Below are 25,838 nucleotides of genomic sequence, written 5' to 3' on the forward strand. Positions count from 1 at the left end.
TTGAGAATGAGCAAGGGTGGAAATTGAAAGGCCTTGAAGATGTGCTCAGAGATTGTAATGCCAGGCACTGGTTTCCTTGGCACGGACTCATCCTTGCAGCCTTGGGTCCTGTGGGAGTACAGCCAACTGTGGAGGTGGCTTCTGAGCCAAGCTCCAGCAGACAGGTGCAGCCATGCATTTGAGCACGTGCGGCCCCCCACAACAAGAAGAAGCCCCAGGGTCCTTAGAGATAATTTCTCCTGGCCTGTGTGTCCAGGGGTGGGTCAAAGGGCTGGAGACTGGTCTCAGCAGCACCTGGAGGTGGGATAAAGACCCTCATGAACACACACATGCACTGTGGATCCCTCCAGTAACTGACCTTAGACACTTGGTCTATCCAATAGATGGCATTGAGCTAATACTCCTGTTCCCACACAACCCATCTTACTCTCTCCTTCCTTATTGGGCCCTGCCTTGCTAACTTAGCACCTGAATTTGCTGACCCTACAGCACCACCCACACCAGTAAGCCAGCACTTCCCCTCTCTTGCCATTGTCTGTCATTTGTCACCCTCAGTCTTCCCAGTGCTCTCTGTAGTTTCTCCTGGCCACACACTTTTCCATCTCCCATTTGCCACACCTGTTAGTTTCTCTTCTTGTGGTCCCATCAGCTATGGCTGGCCATCAGTCTCAAAACCTCCTGTGATGTTTTGCTCTCTGCCATTTGGGCAATTGCTTCCAGGTGGTGATCACGAGGAAAATCTACAGCTGATGACCTGCAAAAAGTTGGACATGCAAAATTTAATGCTGAGGAACACAACTACACACTATGCTCTGAAAAAGAAAAAATAATAATTCCAATCAAAAAAAGCATTTATTCCCACCAGCTGGACCACACTCTCTAAGGCAGGACTTGGTGGGTCACACAGGGACCCTTCCAGGCAGCCACAAGTGATTTTGGGAAAAAGTAACATTTTTCCTACACCCTTGCCTAGAAAGTTCTCCAGGAAACTGCTCGGCACCATGGTTTGCAGCAGCACAAGCAGGTTAAGGTCTTCCCAGTGCTGCAGCTTCTTCTCACCCGATGTGCTTGGCCACTGCAACCCACCACTTACGATGTAGCATAACACAGCCACTGAGAATGTGAGCATGAGACACCGCACAGGCCACAACCCATCCCACTGCACCACTGCCCTGCAATGACAAAGCCTGGGAGAGCCTCCTGTGCTCACCAGGTGCATCTCCAGCCTGGTGCGACTGATCCCTGCTGCCCTCAGGACCCCTCCTGCAGCCACCCTGCCCAGCAGGTCCGTTTCACAGGGCAGATTAACTTCTCCATCTAGGGCTGGAGAAGCAGCAAGCAAGGAGTTTGATTTCCTCCTCTTCTCAGATGAAGGACAAGACTGGGTTTCTGCTTGGCAGAGCGATTGCTACCCACCCTCAGCACTGATCTTTGAATCTTCGAACACTCCGTCTGTGACGAGCAGAACCTGAGTGCTAATATCACTCATTACTGAATGAAAGCTGTAATAGGCACTTCTCACATGGAAATAGGCTCAATAGGCACTGCCAAGTAAAAATGCCCCTCTGCTATGTTTGTTACCTGTCAGTCTAATCACCATGCTCTACAAGGTATGTTGGGCAACTCACATAGAGGCTAACGCTTCTTCCTTGTTACTCACAAGCAAATCAAGCCCTAAGAGATTATCTTACTGAAAATGCGGGGTGGAGAGATGACTGACAGGGGCTTGTTCCCCTGTCCTTTGCTTGATGCAGAAGACTTCCTCTCTCAGTTGTTCAGCATTTCCCAGTCTAGGAGTGGGTAGCCTTTCTGTGTTTTGGTCAGCTGTGCATGATATTTCTCTCTTCTCATTGCTCTGGTTAAGCTAACAGCCCAAATGCAAGTCTCTCCTAGCCTAGGGCCATTCGTAGCCTAGGGCAACAACTGCTGGGAGAGAGTGAGAAAATGTGAGAGAACCTCACATTTGGGATCTTTGGGGAGCTGCTGCCCATGGAGGACCCGTGCTGGAGCAGTTTGCTCCTGGGGGATGGATGGACCCCGTGGGACGGAGCCGTGTGGGAGCAGTGCTTGAAGAGCTGCTGCCTGTGGGCAGCCCCTGCAGGCTCAGTTGGGGAAGGACGGCATCCCTGGGAGGGACCCCACGGGGAGCAGGGGCAGAGAGGGACCGAGAAGGAGTGGTGGAGATGAAGAGTTGGGGACTGACCACAGCCCCCATTCCCCTGCACTGCTTGGGGGGAAGAGGAAGAGGATGGTGGATGGTGGGGAAGGTGTTTTTCATTTCCTTTTATTTTTTCTCACCGCTCTAGTCTGCTAGTGATAGGCAATGAATTCTATTGTTCTCCCCATCCTTACGCCAACCCCTGAGCCCTTTCCATCGCATTTTCTCCCCGGTTCCCTTTGAGGAGGCGGAGTGGGGGAGCGGCTGTGCCGGAGCCCAGGCCCGTCTCTCGGTGTCCCGGTGGGGCTGTTGGTGGCGATACGAGGCTCGCGAAGCTGCGAGCCGCTGCCTGTGCCCGCTGGCGGCCAGAGGGCGGGCTGCGGATGGGGCCGCGATCTCCACTCCCCGCGGGGGCCGCTTTCGTTTTCCATTCCCCGCCGGGCCTCGCTGCCTTTCTGTGCCGAGCCGGGGGGGGGCCGGGCCGGGCCGGGCGGCGGCCGGCGGAGCCCAGCCATGACGGCGGAGGAGAAGCGGAGCCTGCAGTGCTACCGCCGCTACATCGAGCGGAGCCTCAACCCGGTCTACCTGCTGGGCAACATGACGGACTGGCTGCCCGACGGTGAGCCGCCCCCTCCCCACAGCCTCCCCAGGGCCCCTCAGCGCCCTGCCCGCGGCCGCGGGGCCCCGGGGTGTCCCCCGGGGGTGTCCCCGATTCCCCCCATGTCGGGTTGCAGCCCTGACGGGAGCGCTTCTCTGCGGCAGAGCTGCGGGAGAGGATCCGCAAGGAGGAGGAGAGGGGGGTGAGCGGCGCCGCCGCGCTCTTCCTGGACGCCGTGCTGCAGCTGGAGGCCCGGGGGTGGTTCCGAGGGATGCTGGACGCGATGCTGGCCGCAGGTGGGTGTGAGGGAAGGAGGAGGACCCCCGCCGGGACACCCCCCCTTCAGGACACGGGGAGCCCCCCCGGGGAGCTGCGGCTGCTGGGTGTGTGAGGTCCCCGCAGGTGGCAGGAAAAAAAAGATGGTGGAAGCGTAAAGTGGTCAGGGTTTGGCATCTCCGCTCTCCAGGAGTGGGTTCTGTCACAGGTTGCTGCTGGGGATTTGTTAGAAACCTCATCTCCACAGGTCTCATGAGAAAAGCCACTTCTGCTTTCACTTACTGCATCGATGGCTACGGTACCTCAGGGAGCAGTTGTTGCTGGCTTTCTTACCGCTTGGATGTTGTCCCGCCCGCCCTGTGAAGTAAATATTCGTTCTAGTGCAACTTTTTCCCATGGTGTTATATTGTTGATCCCGGGATTCAAGAAAAATGCCCCCTTTAAACATTTTCATAGCATTTGGTTCGGTGTGTGTCCAGCAGAAACACTGAAAACATCTGCCTACTGACCCCAAGTGCTATCCCCAAGTGCTATTTACTCACTTTCATTTTGGGTTGCAACAGTTAACAGAGCTCTTTGGCCATAAACTAGAAATGAGCATTACTCTTGTCCTTGGCAAATGAAGAGATAGGTGACAACCAGGTTAAAGACACCATGATGGTAAGTACCCACACTGCTCTCCTGCTCCTCCAAAAGACAAGAAAAAGCTATGGAAATTGTTCTGTGCTCCCACTGTCCCTCTGGGGTAACGTCCTGCTTTCCTTCTCTTCTGAACCAAGACAAATCATGCAAGTCAGATATGTGGTATTCCCTGCTGTTTTTTGTCCCATTACATTGTTTTCAGCTGTTTGCTGACTAACTAGGCAGAAGTTGTCTGGCTAGTTCTCAGTCAGGGTTCTGAAATGAATGCATTACGGTAGGAAATACTAAATGAGGGTGGAGCCAAGGACAGGAATAAAACGTAGATGGTGAATAAAATCAAAGGGGTCCAAAGGCTCTCGTGATGCAGAGCAGTGTCTGTGCTCTGGACAAATTATGTAGGAGTATTTGCAAAGACTGAATGGATCCGAGGATTGTATGGACCAAAGGAAGTGGGTTGTAATGGCCACTTAGGGAACACACTCAGTGACCTTTTATAGCATTTTTGTCCTCCTTGCAAGTATTACTGCTCTTTTAGCAAAAGTCTTTTCTAAACCACATATTTTGGTTTAACCCAGGAGGCAGCTAAGCACCACACAGCCATTTGCTCATTCTCCCACTAACTCCCACTGGGAAGGGGGACGAGAATCAAAACAGGGTGAAAAAAATCATGGGTTGAGTAAAAATAGTTTAATAGGACAGAAAATGAAGGGAAAACAATAACAATAGAATATAGAAAGCAAGTGATGCACAATGCAATTGCTTACCACCCACTGGCTAATGCCCAGACAGATCCCAAGTAGAGGCAGTGCCCCGAGCCAACTCCCCCAGTTTTACTGCTGACCGTGACACCCCATGGCACGGGACATCCCTGTGGTCCATTTGGGCCAGCTGTCCTGGCTGTGTCCCCTCCCAGCTCCTGGTGCACCCTCAGCCTCCTTGCTGGTGGGGAAGCACCAGAAGTTGAAAGGTCCTTGGCTCTGTGCAAGCACTGCTCTGCAACAGCTGAAATATCCATGTGTTATCAAATTTTTCCCATCCTCAGTCCAACACACAGCACCATACCAGCCAGTAGGAAGAAAAGTAAATCTGTTCCAGCCAAAACCAGGACTTATATGAAGGTGTGGTAATGTAAATAGTCACTGAATCCATAAAAATTGTTGTTCGCCTAGACTTTTGTCAGTCACAAGCCAAAACAATTTAGTTTCTCCAGAGTGGCTAAGAAAGTGTATTGCAGCTCACACATGGGTATTCTAGCCAGAAGTTGAATTAATAGTAACTCTTTGACCCATTTTTTCCTGAAGGTTACACAGGACTGGCAGAAGCAATTGAGAACTGGGACTTCAGCAAACTGGAAAAACTGGAGTTACACAGACAGCTGTTGAAGCGGATAGAGGCAACAATGTTAGAAGTCGACCCAGTAGCGCTCATTCCCTACATAAACACGTGCCTGATAGACAGGGAGTGCGAAGAGATCCAGCAGGTTTGGTTAATGGCAAAACCCCTGTATTTGCCTGGTGTTGCTGCTGTACAAATGTTCGGCATTGTCTGTGCCCAGACACATACGTTTGCAGAGTCGATGCTCCAGAGAAGAGACCTCAGGGCTTCTGGAAGGTGCCATGTTGCGGTCAAATGGGTGTCTTGCTGTGCCTTGCAGTAGTCCCCTTTTTGGAGCATTCATGCTGCATTAAGCCTCCTAGAAATAGAGGTGGATGTAGGCAAAATGGCAATTAGATACCAGCTAAACTGATTCTTACTTGTAATGGGGTTTCATATAGACTATTACCTGGACTGTGGAAAACCCTAGAAACTTTGTATGGCATTTTTAGTTTTGTCAGCACCCAAAGAGATGCCCATAGAGTAAAATAAACCTTCTGGTCCAAAGTCATTAGCTAAATGCAGTGTCACAGATGTTTTTAACACTTCTGGATGTGAAGCAATTTTACTGTTACCCAGCTCCACCTCAGTGTCATTACTGACTGATGGCTGATAACAATTAACACTAACCTGTGGTAGTTAATGAGTGATTGGTAATAATAAATTAATGATGCTAGGTGAAGGAGTCTGTAAGGTGTTCTTGCTCCTTGTGACTCCTGAGGAGGGTTGTTTGCAGCTATTTTATCTTAAAAGAGTTTTTTCTTTACAGAGATAACATTTAGGAAGGTTGCCTCTGACTAAATATCAGGCCTGCCACACAGTTTGCTTTATGGTGTTCTAAATATTTAAGCAAGTAATCTGTCTGTTGATGTAGTCCAGCTAATCTTAGTATACACCTAGGCAGGCAGAATTGCAGCAGTAGTAGGTAAATGACCACATTTTTTTGGAGACTGTTTTTTTTCTTCTGTGGGAGGGAAATGTAATTTTCAACTGAACATCAAACAATATAAATCAATCAAAATGTCAGAGAATTGCTTTTGATTGCTCAGAAGCAACAGCAACTTCTGTTTGTTGTACATGCAGATTAGCGAAAACAGAAGCAAAGCAGCAGGCATAACTAAACTCATTGAATGTCTCTGTCGGTCGGATAAGGAGCACTGGCCAAAAAGCCTTCAGCTGGCACTAGATACCACAGGATATTACAGTGCAAGTGAACTGTGGGATGTAAGAGAAGGTAAACTTCAAATTGTTTTTATGATGTTCTCTTTCTCTTCTTGTAACAAGACAGGTTGTTGTTTGGTTTTTTTTGTTTGTTTGTTTGCTTTTTTTTGTTTGTTTTGTTGTTTCTTCAGGAGAGTAAGACCAATTTAAAAGGATACCATCAGACTGCATTTCTCCTTAATGCTAAAAATGAAACAAAACAGAAAACCAGCAATATTCTTTCTTAAAAATTAAAATATCTCTTATATAAAATTAAATATATGTATTTCACTACTAAAACATTAAGCCAATTGGTTTTGGATAAATTGGTTTCTATTTCTTTATGTCTGTATTTGCTTTTTCCCAAACCATAAATGATTGTTTAATGCTAGCAGTTAAGGAGGGTTACCAGTAGAATTTAAGCCTGGGTAACGTGCTTTCAGGAACTGGATTAGGGCACATTTGTGCTCTTTCCCCCTCTCCAAAAACAGTGCTTTGCCTTGGTGTGTTCTGTTCACAGTGAGACTCTTTGCAAAGCCTACTTAAATTTGTTTGAAAAGGTAAATAATTACAGGGCGAAAGAAAATTTTAGTGTCTTGATATCATCACGTAAGATAAAGTATACAGATATAAATAAAGTATATAGATACTTTATATATAGATACTATATATACTTTATATATAGATATATATATACACATATATATGTATACGTATATATATACATATATATATGTATCTCTATATATATACATATATATAGATACTATATAGATATATATAGATACTTTTAGATAGATAGATAGATACAAATAAAGTATATAGATAGTCCTACAGTTTCTAGGTCCTTCCAAAGAATAAGGGTAAAGGGAGAACAAAGTCTTGAATTTACAAAGCTTCTTTGGACTCCTACATGTGTTTAATTGTGGTTAATGTCCACATTAGATCAGTAATCTTGTCTCTACACATCTATTCTCTCCCTTACTTTTTAAGGGGTACTTAAATATGCATTGAGTTTGTGGATTTCCTAAGACCAACACTGAATGCAATGCATTTTATGTAACAGGGAGCCTGGATGCAGCATCATTTAGTGTAGCTTTTCCATGCTAGTAACCATCTCTTTCACCTTTCCATCCCAGCAAATACAGCATTTTAAAATCAAAAGGGTAGTTAACATGACTTTTTTCTTTTGTCGTTGTACAGATAATGCCAAAGATGTTGACAGTGAAATGACAGATGCCTCTGAGGACTGCCTTGAAGCCAGTATGACGTATTCTGAAGAAGCAGAACCTGATGATAATCTCAGTGAAAATCTTGGTTCAGCTGCAGGTAAGACTTAGCAACAGTTTACAGTGGGGATTCTTCATTCCTTTAGACCCCTGGAGGAAGCGGATGTGATTTGCCACAAAGGACGGCACTGAAGATGTAGTACAAATCAATGACTTGATTTTGCTATCTCCTATTTCAGTGTTTAAAGTATTGCATGTTGGACATTACATGTGTTAGAGGTTGCTCCCCATTTACCATATTTCCAATGCAGAGTTGTTCCATCAGCACATTATCAATGAAGTTTCCAACATCAGGCTGTTGTTATATCTCTTCTCTGATACAACCAATGCACACAAGACCTGATGTCAGCCAGTTTCTGTAGCTGAAAGTGGCTGTGAAGGATCTGTACACTTGCTGACATATTTCATATGTGAAATTTTGTCCCACCTGTGGATTCTACATACTGTTCTGTAATACAAGCCCTCTGGTAAGACTGTTATTTAAAAGTCTTTGAAGCAGAAGGCTGAAGGAATACAAGTTGAACTCAGTACACATATTTTTGGGAAAAATATGTCCATATGTTTTATTTCTGAGTTAAAGATGTCCAGTCAAGGTGAGAGTTGTCTTCCAAGATGCTGGAATGACTTCATTTTTGGAAGCACAATCTGCTAACAATCTCGTAACAAAAGCCTACCATCAAAAGTACATACAATTCTTGTCTGATGCATGTGTCCTGTAAAAAGCATTTTCCATCAGAGAATGCCCTGTGTAGACTGCAAGGACACTAGCTCTATCATTTTGGATACTAAGCATGTGGGGGACAATACATTTTATCCATTTCTGTTGAAACACTCTTTGACAAATGATGCTTAATCCATGTTTTTGCAATCTTTCCTAGAAGGAATTGGCAAACCTCCACCTGCCTATGAAACAAAGAAGGCTCGGAGCTACCAGATTGAACTTGCACAGCCTGCTATCAATGGGAAAAATGCCTTAATATGTGCCCCTACTGGTAAGAAAATGCAAGTATTTTGGAAGAGAGTGCTGTGAAGGACAGAGGAGGGTAAAGACTGAGTCAGACTTTTCCAGCTGTTTATTTAAAAGCAGACATCCCTGCAAGAGTAGAGTCTTTGAGCAATTTGCCTTGCAACCCTTAGGAAAAACAGAATGAGTTCCCATCAGACTCTTCTATCCTCTGTGCTTCGCTGCCTGCAGCACCAGACCACCACAGGGAACTTTTGCAGTAGCTCAGTACTGAATTGATATTGAAGATCAGCAGCAAAAGAGAGATCACTCAGCTCTTTCTCCCCACCGTATTTTGTCTGCTGCTAGCCTGATTCTCCCCAGATGCTGCAGAAGCAGGTGGGGTAGCGGCAGCAGAGCGAAGAAGAGCTCAGGTGCTCCACACACTGAGCCTGAATGCTAGTGGGGAAGAGAGAAATCTGAGAGGCGCAAGGCTATAACGGGAAGGACTGAGGCTGAAAACACTGGTACCTGTGCCATGGCCTGGCCTCATGTGGTAGCGCACACCAGGAACAGAAATACACTTAGTGACTTCAAACAGAACAAATAACACTGCAGACAGCTTTTCACCTGGTGTCTGCAGACTGAGACTGCAGGAGAGAAAGGGATGACCACCTAGCTGAAAAGACAGCCTCCAAAGGGCAGCATAGCACTCTCCTTGTTCCTCTGCACAACACTGGAAAAAAGTAGAGGTGAACCAGAATAAGTGAATGTAAAAAAATCAGAAATTGTCCGTTACTAACAACAAAATATGTTAGAGAATATGCATTTTCTTTCATGAAGCAGATGCTGCTGCCACCCATGCCCTCTGTACTCCATTATTTTCCATGTAATCATTTCTGGGGTATGTGGAGATTCCATATTATGAACTCAGCTTTGTGCATTGTGGAACAGAGCTGTGTAACTTGTCTGGGACCTGCAACAGAGATGTGCAGGCCCTGTTTCTGCACCAAGAGCATCTGGCAGTATTACAGTCCCTTTGCCAGCTCCCTGTTGCTCAAGGGCCAGATGACAAGCACAGGGGACAGGCCCCTGCTTACAAGCATTACCTTTCACTCTAGTGCCTTACCCATCATGTTCTTCGTTTAAAGGATCTGGAAAAACTTTCGTCTCAATTCTGATTTGCGAACACCATTTCCAAAACATGCCTGCAGGACGAAAGGCGAAAGTTGTCTTTCTTGCAACTAAAGTCCCAGTGTATGAACAGCAGAAAAATGTCTTCAAGCACCATTTTGAAAGACAAGGGTAAGTGTAATTCTGCCTCCACGGAAGATAAGCTATACTCTCAGTCAGCTGCAGCTCAGGCAAAATGTAATGGTTTAACTGCTGACAGGAATGTTTCTCACTAATGTGAGATGGTTTGTGGTAAGAATGACAAGTCAACATGCTAAGTGCTGTGAAAAGAGCGTGGTGTCTCTGCTCTGGTGAGTTCACACACTGGCTGTACTGCATCTGTGGCAATAGCCAAAGCATACCTGTGCTTGCCTCTGGAGAAGGGCTGACGTGTCTTTTCCCTGGAGGCTCCTTGCAGCTCTGCTCCCAGGGACAAGCCACTTGGAAGCACCAGAGTTGGGATGCATCTTGTTCTCGAATAGCAGCATCTCCTTTTCCAAAAGAAAGGATCCTAACTTGTTCAACCTTTCAACCTTTCTTCAGATGGCAGTCAACCTCTCAGATGGAACTGAAAATTTCCTAGGGGAGTATTGATACCCTGCAGTTTCTGATTTTGAACAAATATATAGGAATTCCTATAGCTATGGGAAAAGGAGGCTGCTGGACAGAAAACAGTCATGTGCTACCAGCTGTACACAGAAAACAGGTGAAGGGCAGGTTCTGCAAATACAACTTGACTGTGAACTGACAGGTGAAGCTTAAATGGACAAAGTCACCACCCCTCAAATCTAATATATTTTATTTAATGGGAGATGAAAATCCAGCTTTTTACTCTCAGCACTTGTTTTTCTCAGTTTCTGCAGGTCAGACTATAGGTTCCAACATTTTTAATTTAGTTACTTCCCTCTAGGGCTTGCTGAAAATTAACCCTTCTAGCTGTTTGTTTGTTTGTTTTTCTTTGCAGAACATCCTCTTTTCATACATTATCTTTTATTTCTTCTTAGATATTCTGTTCAAGGAATTAGTGGTGAAAATTTTTCAAATGTCTCTGTCGAAAAAGTTATAGAGGATAGTGACATCATCGTAGTGACACCCCAGATCCTGGTGAATAGCTTCGAGGACGGGTCCCTTACCTCGCTCTCCATTTTCACTCTGATGATATTCGATGAGTGCCACAACACTACAGGCAACCACCCTTACAACGTGTTAATGACCAGGTATCTGGAGCAGAAATTTAACTCCTCTGCAAGTCAACTGCCACAGGTAAGGCTCAGCCTGGCAGTGGTGGAAACTTTAATGAGAAACATATTGCAGTGTGGTCAGCAAAGCCTGAAGTTTTGCCTTCTGTGTTAGTCTAGTTCAAACTCCCACTTATCAATGGCTGCAAATGAAAATGCTAGCACCTGCAACTCCTCTCTTTCTTCAGCTACCTCCAAACTATTTTCCCCAGTTGCATCTTCCCTTCAGCTGCCAAGAAACTGCTGTAAAGACACTTCCTCGGAGTGGGTGTGGAGGACAGCTCTGGGTGTGGATTTGCTGTTTCTGTGTGTGATGAGCACAGGCAAATGCAGCTGTTGATGGATTAAATTAGCTGGATATTTTATTTGCAGTTTAAATACAGAAGGCTTGACCAACATGGAGAAGGCATGAGTGGGGTCAAGGTCTGACTCTCAAGAATAAGTCCTGGCACTTAGGACTTCAGGCACTTCAGCTGCTTGCTTTGTTTCCTTGTTTTTGAAGACAGTGACCATTTGTTGGTTGGTAACTGCACCTCCAGTCTTTTTTTACTTGTGACAAAGGACCAACACTGCTATTCATGTGTGTGTGTGTGTGTGTTCAGATTTTAGGTTTGACTGCTTCTGTTGGAGTTGGTAATGCCAAGAACATTGAGGAAACAATAGAGCACATCTGTAGTCTCTGCTCCTACCTTGACATACAGGCCATATCCACTGTCAGAGAGAACATACAAGAACTGCAAAGGTTCATGAACAAGCCAGAAATAGGTAAATGTTTCCTTTTCATTTTCCTCTGAGATGCAAAGCACCACCAATAACTCAGCTATCTGACCCACTTTTGTCAGGTGAAGTTAAGAGCTTGTAAGTCAGCTGGAGCTTTGCTTCCTGATAGCTTGAAAGAGGTCTGAGCATGCACTTAAGCATTGCCCTGCAGTAAGACAATGCCAGTTTGGGCACAGATTGCATCCAGTTTTAGGGCTCATTCATGTGACCAGGCAAAAAACAATGTAGCCAGCACCACAAGAGCCAGCACAAGCATCCCTGAACCTGCAGAAAAAGCAGACCATACCATGTAGACTTAGCTTCATCAGCTGCAAGTCATCATCTGTACTAGATGACGTTGCTGTGTCACATACTGCAAACAGAGCTCCCATCAGACAACCTCAGGGTCAACACAGCCATGCCACCACTTTGCTGAGATTAATGTGTTGAGAGATGAAAGGTAGAGAAATGAGGTGGATGATGTTGTGTCTTTTTTTTTTTTTTTTTTTTTTGTCCCTCCTAGGAAATACTTAAATTTCTCCTGGCTCTTCCCATGAAAAGCCATGTGGTCATAACATCATTCCAGAAGGGGATGGTACTGAAAACAGCAGGAAAAAACAAATTTTCTCTTTGCTGAGCTGCAGTGTCTGGTATTCATTTAGCAAGGCAGAAAAGTCAGTTCAGTTCTGCCAGTGAAGACTGGGAACTGTTTCTGCGCAAACATAATGCTTACTAACAATAAACATCATTATGATAGCACAGAGCATTGTATGTAGTGTTCTTCCAGATGAGGATTTGTTCTGTGCTGCCCAGGAAAACATTTGACTTACTGAAGCCACTGACCACTCACTTCTGCTTTTTGTCTTTAGATGTCAGATTGGTTAAGAGGCGAGTTCACAATCCCTTTGCAGTCATTATCTCAAATTTGATGTCCGAGACAGAGGCACTGATGAGGACGATTTACTCAGTGGGTAAGGCACTATAACATGCCTATAACTGGGATTCTGTCATCGATTACATCAGTGTGAATCCTCGTGGCTGCTACAATAGTCACTTATCTTCCTCTGACTTTCTCCTCCTTCCTTTTTACTTGTCTCTAACCAGTATTACCTACATGAGAGATCACAGGTAGAAGAGTCACATACTGTCCTGTTACTTGTGATTAATTTTGTAACCTTCAATATTTTTGCTTGGATTTCAACCTGTGTTTCTAGAAGCTAAGAATGGTGTGTTTTTGACACTGTGACATCAGCTTGAATTGGAAACAAAGCTACCAAAAGGCTTGCTTTCAAAATGTGGTGAGCTGGATTTCGTTGATGAGAGATAGTTGGAAGTTCTCACTCAAGCATTTCTCCAGATGATTCATTCCTAGCTGTCTCCGTCAATGAAAGTGAGAAGGGACTCAGCCTCTGTGTTACTCTGACTGCTCTAAGTTCTTCCTCTTCGTGAAAGTTTTCTCTCTCTTCTGCTGTACTGAGACTTCTTCACACAGTATCTCTGGTCTCTCTGAGTTGCACACAGAGTTCTTTGTAGTGGTACCCTGACCACCTTTTCTGGTCAGCCTTTTGTTCTCACATTTTTGGCTGCATTTTCCCCTGTTTCCTTTGTTTACCAAGCCTCTGTTTTTTCCTGATGAAAGCATTTAAGATAATTTTGCAGAAGAGGATCTGTGGAACAGAAGCACCATCAGAGAGAGGATACAGCTGCCAAAGAAAGGAGACATTTGTCTGCAGGATCCCAGCTTCATGAGCTGCCAGAGATGTGCAGGTTTGCAGAGAAGCAGATGCACAGTTGTGAGAAGAAACAATGGGTGGCATTGTCAGGAGACTGAACTGTGCAGCCCTGCAGAAATGACATTGATCCTGTCTGCTTTTGCAGGGTTCCTAAGTGGTGTCCAGTAAATGGTCTTATATACAGTTTGAGAGCTACAGCACAAAGTGGACACCCCTGAAGAGTTATGCTCAGGATCCGCCTTGGTCTATCGAGTCCGTCTCTGAATTAAAGGATTTTGTTTGCACTTAGACTGGCCTTTGCAAACTGAATAGGGTGCCTTGAGCCTGTCTTCCTTGTTTCCGTGTTTTCCTAATTACTTTTCCCCCACTTTCCAGATATTGGAGAATGAACTGTACTCCATGGCTGGAAGGGAGAATTAGAAAGCAAAACAAGGCAATAAAAAACAAAGAATAATTTTTGTTTTCAAATTGCACAACAAACTTTCCAAGCTGTACAGTAAATTAAGTAAACGTTTCTGAAGCTTATCTCCCTGTCACAGTTCCTCTTGCGTAAAATGTCATTGCCTTCCCTTCTGTGGACCCTCAGAGTACTGATATTTATGAAGTTCTCAGAGTATGGACAAAACAAAGAGGTACTAGCTAGTTCTGCCTCCAGAACAGCCCTTTGGGTAATAGACCTTTAAGTACCATGGACCATATAACAGATGATTACTGAACTATTGAGTAGCTGGTAATCCAAGGAGCAATGCATTTACAGTGTCTTGAATACTGTGGGATTCTTACAGGAAAAGAGAACTCCAACTTTATTGGTAAAAGCCTTACAAATGTTTGTATCTACATAGATCCTCAACTGAATTGTACCAGGTTAATTCTAGCCTAATCTCTGGGTGTAACTTGAAACGCACAGAATAAAGAAGACAGTTCCAGGCTCTTCTCAGATGGTTCCTAGAGACAGAACAAGAGGCAGTGGGCACAAACAGAAACCCAGGAAATCCCCCTCTAGCATCAGGAAGAACTTCTTTGCTGTGAAGGTGGTCAAGCACTGGAACAGGTTGCCCAGAGAAGCTGTGACATCACCATCCTTGGAAATACTCAAAATTGATTTGGACGTGGTCCTGAGAAATCTGCTCTAAGTGACCCTGCTTTGAGCAGGGATTTGGCCTAAAGATCACCAGAGGTGCTTGCAGCCTCAGCAGTTCAGTGATTGTATCTTACGGTGCTTTTCTGTTTAGGCTTTTTAGACCTAAATTCATTGAAAGTGCATTGTCTTCTGGCCAACTGTTCTGTTTATTTGTGATGATGAACAAGGCAAACAAATGATTGTTTCCTCCCTTTTTGTAGATACTGTCTCCCAAAACAGCAAGAAAGATTTTGGAACACAGAACTATGAACACTGGATAGTTGTCACTCAGAGGAAATGCAGACTGCTGCAGCTAGAAGACAAAGAGGAGGAGAGCAGGATATGTAGAGCCCTTTTCATTTGCACTGAACACCTGCGGGTAAGTGTATATCTTCTGTTCTTCCATACAGAGATACTGCCCTCCTGTTCCTCCTGATAATGGTATGTGCATGGAGGAGCAGGTTTTTAACCTAATAATCTTTTTTGAAACAGACTAAAGCATGCATCCTCTAGGAACTGTGTCTTCAGGTACTCACTAAGCGTAGTATAACACAGAGGAGCCTTTGTAACATTTGTGTTGCCATGCAAATGGAAGAACAACACAATTCTGTAATATGTAATCTACCTAAATAACATTTGCATTCATCCTTTGTCCCATGGAAAGTGAAGCTTCAGTGTGTGTGTCTTTTTCTGTGGTCAGAAATACAATGATGCCCTCATCATCAGTGAAGATGCCCGCATCATAGATGCTTTATCCTACCTGACCGAGTTTTTCACAAATGTCAAGAATGGACCATACACAGAATTAGAGCAGCACCTGACGGCCAAATTTCAAGGTATTTCACACAGTTACCTCTGACAACTGCAGGAAGGAAAAGGGCTTCTGGTAGGGTGATTCAAGTTGTTTTTTCAGAATAGCTGTAATTCTTTTTCTTTTTTTTTTTTTCTTTTTTCCCCTAGAAGTTTTGTACTTTTCCTGTGTATTTGGTACTATTCCTGTGGGCACAAAGGTAGTACTAGGGTAGTTGTGTGGGGGGGTCCTCACTTTCTGGGATTACAATCTCTACCACAGGAGCTAAGGAAGCAATGGTAGCTTTAAGTAAATGCTGTAGTAGGTTCTTAAGTGCCAGCCTTTGAGATAAGGCCATGGTGTCCTTTGAGGGATACTTCACAAGCAGATGGACAGATGGGTGCTGGCAGCTTTAGATAAGGCAACATACACTGATCACAGCACTGCCTAGCCTCCCCCTGCCCAGTGCTCCTGGACAAGCCATGAGCTCCTGGCAAACAGCAGGCAGACCTCTACACCTCTTTTACTGAAATTTGGAGGCTGAGCAGTTGTCTAGCTTCTGGGTTCACAACAGTGTGCTGTAAACCTGGCTGTGACATGGTGTGTTGCAGTGCTGACTGCAGTTTTACATCACTAGGGTGTCTGCCCTCTAGTGCCAGTTGTTTCTGAAGAAATGGTGTTACTCTGCAAGAACCAAGATTGTCCTGATTAGAACTGATCCTGTAGTTTGCTACAAAATGTATTCTGAAATGAGATTCAAAAATTGTTTTCTGAGGGTTTTGTTACATTTAATCAATAGCTTTTTTTCTTTGCATCTGAAAGAATACAAGTGAAAATAGAAGCTAAAGAGAATACAGGTGGCATTTGAAAGTAGGTTGAGGTGAGAATTCTGTTTCCTGCATTAAAGAAAGCGATTTATTTCTTTTTGAATAAAATGCTATTTTCTTCCAGAGAAAGAACCAGAACTGATTGCCCTTTCAAAAGACGAAACAAATGAGAATCCTAAACTGGAAGAGCTTGCCTGCATCCTGGATGATGCATACCGCTATAACCCACAGACTCGCACTCTTCTCTTTGCTAAGACAAGAGCCTTAGTATCTGTAAGACATCTCTTTTTAAAGCTCCTACAATGGGAAATGATAAAATGTAATGCCTCATCTATTTTCCTTTCCATTTTGATCTGGAAATGTAAAAATATGCATGTCTTCCTAAGCAAATATTTATCTTTCTATACCATCCTAAGCAGTGGTGCTCTGAAGCAGGGTGAGGTTATTATTTTTCCTAAAAGCTACAAGATAAGGGATGTTGTTCTTCATCATTTCTGCTTGTTACAGGTTGTAGTTGATCATTAAGCTGTCAGTTTTTTATTTTAGGTACAAAGTCAGTTTTAGCTAGTCGTTTTACAAGATTTTTGGCCTTGGTACAGCAGTGTTATCAACTAGCAACTCTGCTCTTTTACTGACTGTGCACATCAGGAGGTATTCTTAGGTTTCCTGGAGGATTCCTGTAGGCCCAAAGGAGGTCTGTGCCCTAGCATGTGTTCTTGATTAAGGAAAAGGGAAGACTTTGTGGAACAGATTTTCTCTGGACCCTTCTGATGCACTGATCTATTCTATATTTGCCTGGGATCAAAGAACTAGGTTGGGTGATCTTTTTTCACTATTCCACTACATTGTTCCCAGAAAACAAAATCATTCTTGAAGTAACTGTGCTGCTAATCATTAGCTTCAGTAGCTCCTAAACATTTGCTGCAATGTGTCATAATCTCTGGCTACTGTAAACACACTTATTGGCTGAGTGTCCCAATCTCCATTTCATCCTTGCATATAGACTTGCTGGATGAATTACAAAACAGAAAAAAAAAAAAAAAAAAAAAAAAAAAAAAAAAAAAAGCTAAATGCAAGGTAAGGTCCAGACTAACAACACCAAGCATCTCCTGGCAGCTTTCTGTGATTTTTGCAAAAGCCTACTTTAGCCTGGCTGAAATTCGTTCTTACATAAGGACAGTTTGAAGATGCTACTTTCACTGTGCAGTGGAAAAGTGCAGTTTGTAAGTAGTGCTTCATTTCCTTTGGATCCCAGAGCTCTAGTATTCAGTGATCTACTGGCTTACAGGAGAACATTAAAAAAATAAAGGAATGCATACTATTTAGCAGTGAAAGGCTGCCTGCACTTTAGCCAGCCTTTATGTTGGGAGGGTTAAAAGAGAGGAAACCAGCTGTGACGTGATCAGATCTGGCATCAGGGCTGCAATAGTGATTGTGTTCCCTCACCTACTTGTAGAATTTCCCTGCTGAAATATGGCTTTACCTTCTTTTCTGCCTTTTGTTCTCAGAAGCATTAATTGCCTAGGCAAGGACAGGGAGGTTCTGCATAGCTGTCCCAAACTGGCATTTCATCTGGATGGCAATCTAACTCCCTGGTTTGCTTTCCAGGCTTTGAAGAAGTGTATGGAGGAAAACCCTATCCTTAGCTACATAAAGCCAGGTGTTCTGATGGGACGCGGAAGAAGAGATCAAACAACAGGTATGCAGGTCTGCTCTGTGGAATACCAGTCTCCAGACATGCTCTGGCTACAGAGCTAAAATTGTTTTACTGCTCCTGTGTTCCTAAGCAGCAGAAGATCATTTATGCTATGATTTCTTCAGTATCTAGAAGACTTTTAATCAATTCTGTGTAGATGCTGGCTTTTTCCATCTAGGATCTTTGGTTAAAGCAGCAGTTAGAAACATCTGTGGCCCTTTCCTTTTGGATTCTTTTGCTAGTTCAAATGAAATTCACAAATTGTTTTCCTTGTGATTACTTCTCATGATATTTTCCCTGTTCTTTTACAGTCTCCTGTCTAATTTTGTATTTGGTGGTACAAAGACATTTTATGATGGAGTGGAAGCAGCACCCAAAATGAATCACAGAATCACAGTACATGAAGTACAAATGGCTTAAATTAAGAGTTAGATTGGTCTTAAAATAAGTAATCTGCATGGGTTTCATTAACTAAGATCAGTTAGGTGCTGTGTGTGTGGTGCTTTTTCCCAGGATGACAATTATTGTGGCACATCAACATATTTGCTGTTCAGTGGGTATTGTGTGCAGCCAGTGGGGTATGCTAACCTAAAGTATTTTTCCATATCAAAAAGATGTACTAATTTCCATGTACCACTTCAGCAACAGCAAATACAGGTAGCTTGCTCAAGAAACCTTTTGGTGTTTTTTCCTGACTCAGTTTCTTGGTACTGTAGGTATGACCCTCCCAAGCCAGAAGGGTGTGCTGGATGCGTTCAAAACCAGCAAGGACAACAGGCTGCTCATTGCTACATCTGTTGCTGATGAAGGCATTGATATTGTCCAGTGCAACCTTGTTGTGCTCTATGAATACTCCGGTAACGTGACCAAAATGATCCAAGTCAGAGGTATGGAAATTCAGAGCTATTACTTTGCTTTATTTACTCTTTTGGCCCAGAAATTGACTTAAAAGTGCTACTAAATGGCACTTCAGAAATAATATAGCAATATGTGCATTGCTTACTGTTGTTCCTTTGTGCCTTTTGAGTACAGTCAGATAAATGATGGGACTGGATGTAACAAATTTGTTCATAGAACGGAGTCCTTAATGTTGTGTGGCTTTTCTTTTGCCATGTGAATTAACCATGGTACACATGGCTATTGAGCTATTGAAGAGGAAACCTCAAGTGAATAATCAAATATACAAACAAAAGTATGGTTACAAAAACTGTAGCCAAAAATAGTGCGAATTGTAGTGATTGTGATAATTTACAAAGGACTGCTGTAATCAAGTTTCACGTATTGCCTTTTCTCCCAAAGACCTTCCCCTACTCAGTGGCCAATTACCAACACAGGTACTCCCTTTGTGCCCACTGATAATTCACCAAGCACTAGGTCACTGCATAACAGACCTCTAATATTCAAGAGCAAAAAAAAGCTTCTGTCTTGGCTTGCTTGAAGTCTAAGACTTCAGTCTCAAACCTAGGTTATTTTATTATATGGCCACTAGAGGGGAAGAAAGAGCCACACTAAATACTGCTTCTACTTGACATTCCCAGATGTCCTAAACCTGCCTCTGTCTTTCAGGGATTCATCTGCAATATTTTATCATATCACCTGAGTAATTAAGTTCACAATCTGATGAGATGTGATCTCTTTTGCACTCAGATCTCTGCTTTCAGAGCTTGTGTGCTGTGATTTTTGAGTTTTGTCCTATAAAGAAATAATAGTCCTTGTTTTGGCTTATGGCTGAAAGAGTAGTGTTAGTTCATAATATGCCATTGAAGATACAAAGAAAATAAGCTACGTAACTTTTTACGCCGCATAAAGTCATGACTTTGGAGGGGACTGGAGCTCAAAAATAAATGAGGACACTTGTTCTAAGTGCAGTATTTCTGAACTGGTATGAAATCCATGTTTGCCTGTGTCACAGCAGCAAAAAGGAGACAAGCAGTAGGCACCAACAGATTGAAGAGACAGCACCTGCTTTTTATTGACAGCAATGTATTTCCAGTTCTTCATTGTTGGTTTGTTTTACTTTGCTGTTGGTTGTCATTGTTTTGTTTTGTGATATTTTTTATTTATTTATCTGTTTATTTTGATAGACACCAATTAGCAGAGGAAAAAAATAGTAAGAACTTTTCTGCTCTACCCTGTTTTTTCCAAAGAAGGCTGCAAGATGCTGTACAGTAAATGAAGCGTGTCAAGCATGCCTGAGCTTAACTGAGGCAGGCCATAGAAGCAGGCAATACGGCAGAGGCTGGGAGATAGGCATGAAGATGCCTAGAAGGGTACAATTTATTTGTTCTGGTTTGTGATCAGGGAAGAAACAGATGAGAGAATGCTGTTCAGGAAACAGTGCTATATAAATTTGAAGACAAGTACGGGAAACATGAGCAGCCACACGGAAAGTCCTTAATGCTCTTTTATGGTATAGCTACTAGTTTTGCACATTGTGTTAAGAGTAACTAATGAGAATGAAAGTGTTGCTGTATAGGTCGTGGAAGGGCAGCAGGCAGCAAGTGCATCCTTGTGACAAGCAAAACAGAAGTGGTTGAGAATGAAAAATGCAACCGTTATAAGGAAGAAATGATGAATAAAGCTGTTGAAAAGATCCAGAAATGGGATGAAGAAACATTTGCAAAAAAGGTTTGTTATATTTTTGTCCTAAAATCTACACGTACAGTGTGTATTTTCCTTCATCTACCACAGCTTTATCTAGGACTACATGATAACGTGAGGAAAGTGTGCTCTGTGCTTGGTTTCAGACAGAGGCTGGACCAGCAGAGAAGGGATAGTGTATACCACTAGCTAGCAGTATGTCATCTGGGTTGGAACTGCAGAAGCCTTAAAAGTTGAGGTAGAATTTATTAATTTCTCAGCTTAAAAAATAAAATATAAACTATTTTGTCTACTAGAAGAAAAATATTTTATCTGTTTGGGACACTGGATGGGCAGATGGGATTACTTAAACTGTGCAGCTGGTGGTAATATGTCCATCCATATCCATGTCCAGAAGCACTTTTCCTTAACAGCAGGCCACTACAAGTGTTTTCCTAAGTTATTTGCTGTAATGCCTAAGGTTTATCGATTTCAAGAAACCATTGACCAGGATATTAACAGGATGATGTTTGGGTTTGTGCATGCTCTTCTGCTGGTGACCCTTTCAGTACTGCCTACAATACTGTTCATCTTTGCCACGAGCAATATTTGACAGAAAACAAGCGTAATAGGAACAATCAGCATGCATACAGTGTTTTACATTAACTCTGCTGTGAACCACGCACTTGCAGATCAGAAAACATTATGAGGGGCAGAGGAAGAAGTGTCAGGAACCCTTGGATCTGAGGTGACATGCAAAGATGTGTGTTGGGCTAAGCCAGCTGTGATGGATAGGTGGGGATCCTCCTAGGCCTTAGTAACAAGTGTCCCAGGGAGGGCAGGAGGAAGCCAGTCACAGTCACTGCAAGTAAAAATGCTTTGTACACAGTTCTGCCACATCCCTGTGGATTTGCAGTTTGCCCTGTTTCCATGTGAGCTTTCATAGTCTGAGTTGTAACAAGGGGTGTCCAAGGCCCTGTAGCCATTGCAGAGCTTCTTCTCCCACCTGAGGCCTCACTGGAGGCCCTTCTGGAGCCTTCTTTCCAAACCAGGGACTGCCCAGAGCAGCAGTGCTGTTTCTGCTGTAGGGAGTCTCACATGACTTAAATTTTATAAGGACCTTAACAGTGTTATGACCAAAAGGGCCATGTGCTCAGGTGGGAGAGCAATGGCATGAACACTGCCCATCCCGAAGACTCATTCTGGCATTGGTTGCCTAATCTGACATACATACCGTGTTCTTTCTGGGCTAGAACAGGGCATGGTTTGTTTCCTCATAAGTAATGGGTCCCCAGATGTTACCTACCAAGAGAACTTAGCCATCTTGAGTTGTGTTCAGACATTGGTGCTCCTCTGAATTTTGCGATGCCTTTTATGTTCTTGATTTGTATTTATCTGTTAATTTTAAAGATACATAATCTGCAAATGAAGGAAAGGGTGTTACGAGATTCCAGGAGGAAAGAAATAAAACCTAAAGTAGTGGAAGGCCAAAAGAACCTCCTGTGTGGAAAATGCAAAGCATATGCCTGCAGTACAGATGACATCAGAATTATAAAGGTATGCCTCTGTATGGAATCTGCATCCATGAACTACAGGGAAGTCAGCATTTTTGGACCAATAGCATTGGTTTTCTGTGTGGAAAGTAAGCTATTTTGTGCCAACTGGGGAAGACAAAAAATATTGGTATATCACTAAGCCACAGGACCAGTCATAACAGCTTCTGTAGCATATTATGGTGGCAGCTGATGATGTACAAGGTGTGCAAACGTGATATGACAGAAATCAGTTCAGGATTCCTGAATTCCCTTCTGACAAAATCCTTGTATTTTTGCAGGAAACCATGTGACGTTTAATAATGTAACTTCTTAGTGTAACTGCTGGATATTTACTTTCCCTATTAATGTAAGCTTCTCCTGGACCTCTTCCTGCAGCTGACATTTCTCTCACTATTTCTGCTGAGTGAAAATTATCAGCACAAAGTACTGAGATCCACTCACACCTTGGTTTATGGTCCACTTTTGTGTATTGAAAGGCAAGGCAAACCAGGGTTTTGCAAGGGGAGTCCTGCAATCCTTCAGTATTTTGTTGTTTTCCACTCTTTATAGGTAGCTCACATTGTTTCTGTGTATCTCACGGGAACATTTTTGTTGTACTTCTGAACTTGAAGAATCTGTGTAGGCCTAGGAAGCCAATACTCTGCACATGGGGTGCGGTAATCGTGAGAGAGCCTTATCTGGATATTCTGAGCCTTTCCTGCTTTTTTTTTTTTTTTTTTTTTTTGAAGATCCTTCTCTTTAATTCGTGCTGTTCTGACAAGCACAGATGTGATAAGGTGCTTCAAGCCACAGCTGAGCATTATGATTACTTGCTTCCAGGCACTCTCCTTTTTAATCAAGAAAACCTTTTTGTTTTTACCAGCTGTTTTTGGACTATTGATGGGAGTTCACTATTCCTCTGCCCTGGTGAAGTCAATAGACAGGGGTTTGAAATAGCTCAGCCTTACAAAAAAAAAAAAAAAGTTTCATTTCTTTGCCAAATAACAAGATGCGTCTAACATGCAACTCTGTTACTTTTTTCTTTTTTTTTTTTCCCTGCGGTGTTGGGTTATCACCAATACCTGTGCAAATTTTGAGAGCTCAGAAAACAGATTTTTTGCTTAGTGTCATGCAAATAACCCCCAACATTTTAAATAATCCCTCTAAACTCAGTTCTGACAATTTACAAGCCTAAACAGATTTAACAGAAATTGCATTTCCAGAAGGGATTGAGAGTTTTCAGATTCCACCTTAAGTTCTGTATATGCTTTCATATTGCTTTTTTTTGAAAAAAAACTTTGATAATACGTTACAAACAAGTGTAAATAACTGTAACCTCTATAATTTGTTAGTGTGGCTTTTGCTACCTCTGCAAATTATTTGCATCGTAACTCACAGAAAACTGTGGGAAGCAGGAGTCTCTCAGGTCATCTGTTGTTCAGATGGCTTTCAGTTTTATGCACAAGGCTCAAATAACAGCAGTCGTGGTTTTGAGAGAAGCTAAGTTAAATGTGTATATGCTGGTGATATGTAAGAGTTCTGGTTTTGATAGTCCCAGCCCTGCTCCTTTTTGGTACCTGGTATTTAATGAAAATATAACAAACTATTAAAAAAAAAAAAAAAAAAGGCAAAGAGGGGCTGGAAGGTGAGACTTGCAAGTATTGAGAAGCCCTTTACGACTAAAATGATATTTGTGAGGGGAAGGGAAATGTCAGGAAGTATGACAAAAGGTGTTTCTACCATTAACCATTTTTGGCACGTGCGTTGTTTCAGGACTCTCATCACATTGTCCTAGGAGAAGCATTCAAGGAGCGTTATATAACAAAGCCTCATAAGAAACCAATGCAGTTTGATGGTTTTGAGAAAAAAAGCAAGATGTATTGCCGAAATAATAATTGCCAGCATGACTGGGGAATCACAGTGAAGTACCTGACATTTGACAATCTGCCAGTGATCAAAATCAAAAGCTTCGTAATGGAGAGTACTGCAACTGGAACACAAATGGACTTTCAGAAATGGAAAAGCATTAATTCTTCTTTGAAGAATTTTGATGTTGAAGAAATGTCCAACTTGTACCCACCATTTTAGTGCATCTATTACTCTCCTACACTAATGTGAAAAAGGAAATGATCTCCTATTTCCTTGTATACAAAATACTTGTTCTTTATACTGTGTGTGTGCTAGGTACCTCAATGGCATCTGTCTAGATAACAAAAGGCTGGTATGGCCACCAAAAAAAAAAAACACACAAAAGCTATCTTATTAAGTGTTTCACCAGAACTTATGAAGTAAGTATGGACCAACATATGCCTAAGTATCTAGATCTTAATCTTTACTGATTTTATTAAAATAGTAGCATTTTTCTATCATGGCATATTTGTCAGCTTGCTACAGCTGAAGTTGCAGAATGGATACCTTTCTATGTGTTGCTTACCTTAATGAGCTGCAAGGGAGACAAGACAGTGCCGTCTAAGATAGGTGACGGCTTAATTTAGATGGTGATTACCCTGATGTTTTGCCTCAGGGGTTGGTATTTGAAATCTCTCACAATGTTGATATTGATTCTATAGGTGCCCTGTCAGCTGAGTTGGAATCAGAACTGAGTTTAAACATTAGAGTGTTTAAATCCCTTCCCCTCACCTAGATCCCAGACTTCTCTAAGAAAAAAACAGAAGTTGCTACAGATGCAATTATGAAAGGTGATGTTAAAACTGTAAATTATAAAGCACTTGATTCTACGTGATACCTTCAAAGAACATAATCTTCAAAGGTTTTGGAACTAAGATGAAATGTAGTTTACTTTCTACATTTAGTAGTGCAGTAAGATATTAACGTAGAAGAGTTATGCATTTAATTATACACTTGAACTCTTAAGCAGAAAGCACCTCAAATGATAAGCTAAGAGTGGAAAATGTTTTGTAAACTACTTAATTCCTAGTCAGGGAGACTTGGGATGGTCTTTTAAACGTTGTCACGGGGCATTAAAAGCAAAAATCTTTTAAAGTGATGCTTCGTGTTCTATCTTGGTCCATGCCTTTTCTTGTGAAAGCTCTATAGCACCATACATAATGCCTACACTTCAGTCCTACAATGATTTATTCTGGATATAGCTTTTACCCAGTAAATGTCCTGTTCGTATAGCTGCTTCTAAAAGGAAACATGGAACAATGAATAAAGATGATTTATTATTGGATATGCCACCCCTCCAAAAATACTAGAAACAAAGAACTGGAAGAAGGCTGGCCCTTGAGAGTATCTGATTTTATTTTTTTATTGAACCCAGAATTACATATTTATTACCAAAAAACATTCAAGATTATGACCACGTTAACAGCTCTCAAGATGCTCTACAGAATGGTTCAGGGTAGAAGGAATTCTGTGGGCCATCTAGTCCTCTGCTTAAGCAGGGACAGCTAGAGCAGACCACATTCACATGGCTTTTGAATACCACCAAGGATGGAGAATCCACAGCCTCTTGGGGCAACCTGTGACAGTACCCAGTCATCCTCACAGTGAAAAAGTGCTTCCAGACATTCAGAGGGAACATCCTGTTTCCTTTGGTGGCCCATTGCATCTTGTCCTGTTGCTGCACACACTGAAAAGAGCTTGGGTCCGCCTTCTTCACGCTTTCCCCTTGGGTATTTGTACACACAAATAGCCAAGGTGCCCCTGAGCCTCCTCTTCTCTAGGCTAAACAGTCCCAGCTCTTTTACCCTTCCCTTCTACCAGGGAGTCCAGAACTGGACATAGTACCCCAGAGGTGACCTCAGCAGTGCTGTTTGTTATAATCAAGCAACATTTGGCTATTGCAGGCACAGTGCACTCTCTATCCTCCATCTAAGACTCTTGCTTTCTTTCAGAACTAATTTCACTGTTTTTTTCCTCAGATACAGTTGGAGCTAAGTGC

General features: G+C 42.9%; 1 protein-coding gene across 1 annotated transcript; it reads left to right on the forward strand.

Moving 5' to 3' along the window:
* Positions 1–2,671: 2,671 nt before the first annotated feature.
* Positions 2,672–24,529, forward strand: RIGI (RNA sensor RIG-I; the record flags this gene model as incomplete). The annotated part of the gene is made up of 18 exons (XM_084305000.1): positions 2,672–2,777; positions 2,921–3,052; positions 4,976–5,154; positions 6,132–6,282; positions 7,452–7,577; positions 8,416–8,529; positions 9,632–9,785; positions 10,658–10,916; positions 11,494–11,656; positions 12,520–12,621; positions 14,725–14,882; positions 15,204–15,339; positions 16,245–16,393; positions 17,729–17,819; positions 18,533–18,703; positions 20,293–20,444; positions 21,807–21,953; positions 23,705–24,529. The coding sequence occupies 18 exons, from the start codon at positions 2,672–2,674 to the stop codon at positions 24,017–24,019; spliced, it is 2,805 nt and encodes a 934-aa protein (XP_084161126.1). The 3' UTR covers positions 24,020–24,529.
* Positions 24,530–25,838: the final 1,309 nt, after the last annotated feature.

The sequence above is a fragment of the Netta rufina genome (assembly GCF_964035555.1).
Source record: "Netta rufina genome assembly, chromosome: Z".
NCBI classification, from domain to species: Eukaryota; Metazoa; Chordata; class Aves; order Anseriformes; family Anatidae; genus Netta; species Netta rufina.